The following is a 2,710-nucleotide window of genomic DNA, read 5'->3' as shown; positions in this document are numbered from 1 at the left end:
AAACTTTATAGAAATCATTTAAATTGTGGCGAGCACAAATGTGTACAGATAGGATGACTTTTTCAAAAAGAACTTTTCCTAATATCACCTGATTGAGTACCTGGATCTTGGAATAAAATTCCAGTGACATTATAAGTAGATTGGTTTGTTTGTTTTGAGACGGAGTTTCAGTCTGTCACCTAGGCTGGAGAGCAGGGGTGCGACCTCAGCAGTCTGCAATCCCCACCTCCTGGGTTCAAGTAATTCTCCTGCCTCAGCCTCCCGAGTAGCCGGGATTACAGCTGCCCACCACCACACCCAGCTAATTTTTGTATTATTATAGAGACACGGTTTTGCCATGTTGGCCAGGCTGGTCTCGAACTCCTGACCTCTAGTGATCTGCCTCCCTTGGTTTCCCAAAGTGCCAGGCTTACAGGCATGAGCCACTGAGCCCAGCCTATAAGTAAATGTAAAAAGCACTGTTTATCAAACATTCAGCAGGAAGTCAAAATTATATGCTCTATAAAACTGACATATAACTTGAAAGTTGAAGGTGCCCATGAACGGTTTGGATAAAACTATTCTCCAAATTGTGAAAAAGGCAATTTCTAAATTAACATTTATGTCACTTTAAGTGTGCATATAAAATGCACTTACTGAATGTTATATATAGGTATGTGACAATTTCACCTACATCCCTAAAAGTTTATTTAATTTAGAAATTAGAGACAAGGGCTGGGCGTGGTGGCTCATGTTTGTAATCCCAGCACTTTCAGAGGCCAAAGCAGGCAGATCACCTGAGGTCGGGAGGTCGAGACCAGCCTGACCAACAGGGAGGAACCCCGTCCCTACTAAAACATAAAAAAATTAGCTGGGCTTGGTGGCACTTGCCTGTAATCCCAGCTACTCGGGAAACAAAGTGAGACTCTGTCTTAAAAAAAAAAAAATTAGAGGCAAGATGTTACTCTGTCACTGAGGCTGGAATTCAGTGATGCAGTCATAGCTCTCTGCACCATCAAATTCCTAGGCTCCAGAGATCCTCCTGCCTCTGCCTCCCACGTAGCTGGGATCATAGATGTATACCACTATGCCAACCTAACTTTTAAATTTTTTGTAGATATGAGGTCTCACTATGTTGTTCAGACTAGCTTCAAACTCTTAGTTGCAAGTGATCCTCCTGCCTTGGCCTCCCAAATTGCTGGGATTACAGGCATGAGCTACCATGCCCAGTCCTAAAAGTCTATGTATTCAAATTTTCAGCACAGACTGTTGAAACCTTTTTTGCCCTTTCTTATTGGAAAAATTTGCGATCGCTTTATATTTGAACATTTTTTTTTATAATTAATAAAGATTTTCATTAAAACACAGGTAATTCAGTATGGGGAACTTCATTGATATACATAATGTTACATATATTTGAATTTTCTCCCTAGGAATGAAAAGGTTTTCAACTGCTTATACAAAAACCCTGAGGCAACTTTTAAGCTGATTTGCTTTCCCTGGGCAGGAGGTGGCTCCGTTCATTTTGCCAAATGGGGCCAAGATACTCATGATTCACTGGAAGGTATGTTCATTTTTAACATCATTTAAACAATTTATTAGGGCAGATGACATAAATGCATTAGAATTTGAAGTTTGGTCAAGACTTTCCTTCCTGGTAGGTAATTAATAATAAACTTTCAAGATTACGCTTCCATAGAATAACTTTTATATTTCTAAAGTAAGTTGCCTTTACTGTGTTCTTATCCTTAGCGCTAGAAGGACCTTTTAGGAGATGATATTCTAATACCGCATTTGTCTTTGGTATAATTATTGATATGGTTGAACTGAATCTACCATCTTGCAATTGTTTCCAATTTGTCCCATGATATGTTCTATTTTCCCTTTTTCTGTTTTGCTTTTGAATACAATCTAAAAGACTGCTATAAATCCAGGTGCAGTGGCTCATGCCTGTAATAGCAGCACTTTGGGAGGCTGAGGCAGGAGGATTGCTTGAGGCCAGGAGTTCAAGACCAGTCTGAGCAACACAGTGAGACCCTGTCTCTATAATAATAATTATTATTTATTTATCTATTGTTTTTGAGTCAGAGTCTTGCTCTGTCATCCAGGCTGGAGTGCAATGGCGCAGTCTCGGCTCACTGCAACCTCCAACTCTCGGGTTGAAGCAATGCTCGTGCCTCAGCCTCCTAAGTAGCTGCACTTACAGGCATGTGTCACCACACCCCTCTAATTTTTGCATTTTTAGTAGAGACGGGGTTTCACCATGTTGGCCAGACTGGTCTTGAACTCCTGACTTCAAGTGATCTGCCCACCTCGGCCTCCCAAAGTGCTGGGATTACAGGTGTGAGCCACTATGCCCGGCCAACATGCTTAATTGTGGATAGTTTCTTTTCCTATGTTTAAGTTCACTGATCTTTTCTTCTTGGTGTGTAGTCTGCTGTTAATCCTGTCTGGTGTTTTTAAAACATTTTTCATATATTTTACATTTCTACAAGTTCCATTTGGGTCTTTGAAAACTCTTTAGTTTCTGTTCTTATCATGTTCATATTTTCATTTACATTATTGAGCACATTTGTATTTAATAACTGTTTAAGGTTCTTGTCTGCTGACTCCATTGTTTGTTATTTCTTGTCTGTTTCTTATGTTTGATGCTCCCCCTGGACCTGTTATGGGTCATATCTTCCAGCTTTTTGGCATGTCTGGTGAGTTTTGATTAGATGTTAGACATTGT

General features: G+C 40.0%; 1 protein-coding gene across 1 annotated transcript in view; it reads left to right on the top strand.

Annotated features, from left to right (window-relative positions):
* OLAH (oleoyl-ACP hydrolase) overlaps window positions 1-2,710 on the top strand; it is an 85,582-nt gene that overhangs the window by 4,411 nt on the left and 78,461 nt on the right. The window contains exon 3 of the mRNA XM_011968150.1: window positions 1,413-1,543. Coding sequence (XP_011823540.1) covers window positions 1,413-1,543 — 131 coding nt within the window. The remainder of the gene's footprint in view (window positions 1-1,412; window positions 1,544-2,710) is intronic.

This window comes from Mandrillus leucophaeus, unplaced genomic scaffold, assembly GCF_000951045.1.
Source record: "Mandrillus leucophaeus isolate KB7577 unplaced genomic scaffold, Mleu.le_1.0 Scaffold83, whole genome shotgun sequence".
Taxonomy (NCBI): domain Eukaryota; kingdom Metazoa; phylum Chordata; class Mammalia; order Primates; family Cercopithecidae; genus Mandrillus; species Mandrillus leucophaeus.
Note: the sequence above shows the minus strand (reverse complement) of the source record. Positions and strands in the feature narration are given on the sequence as shown.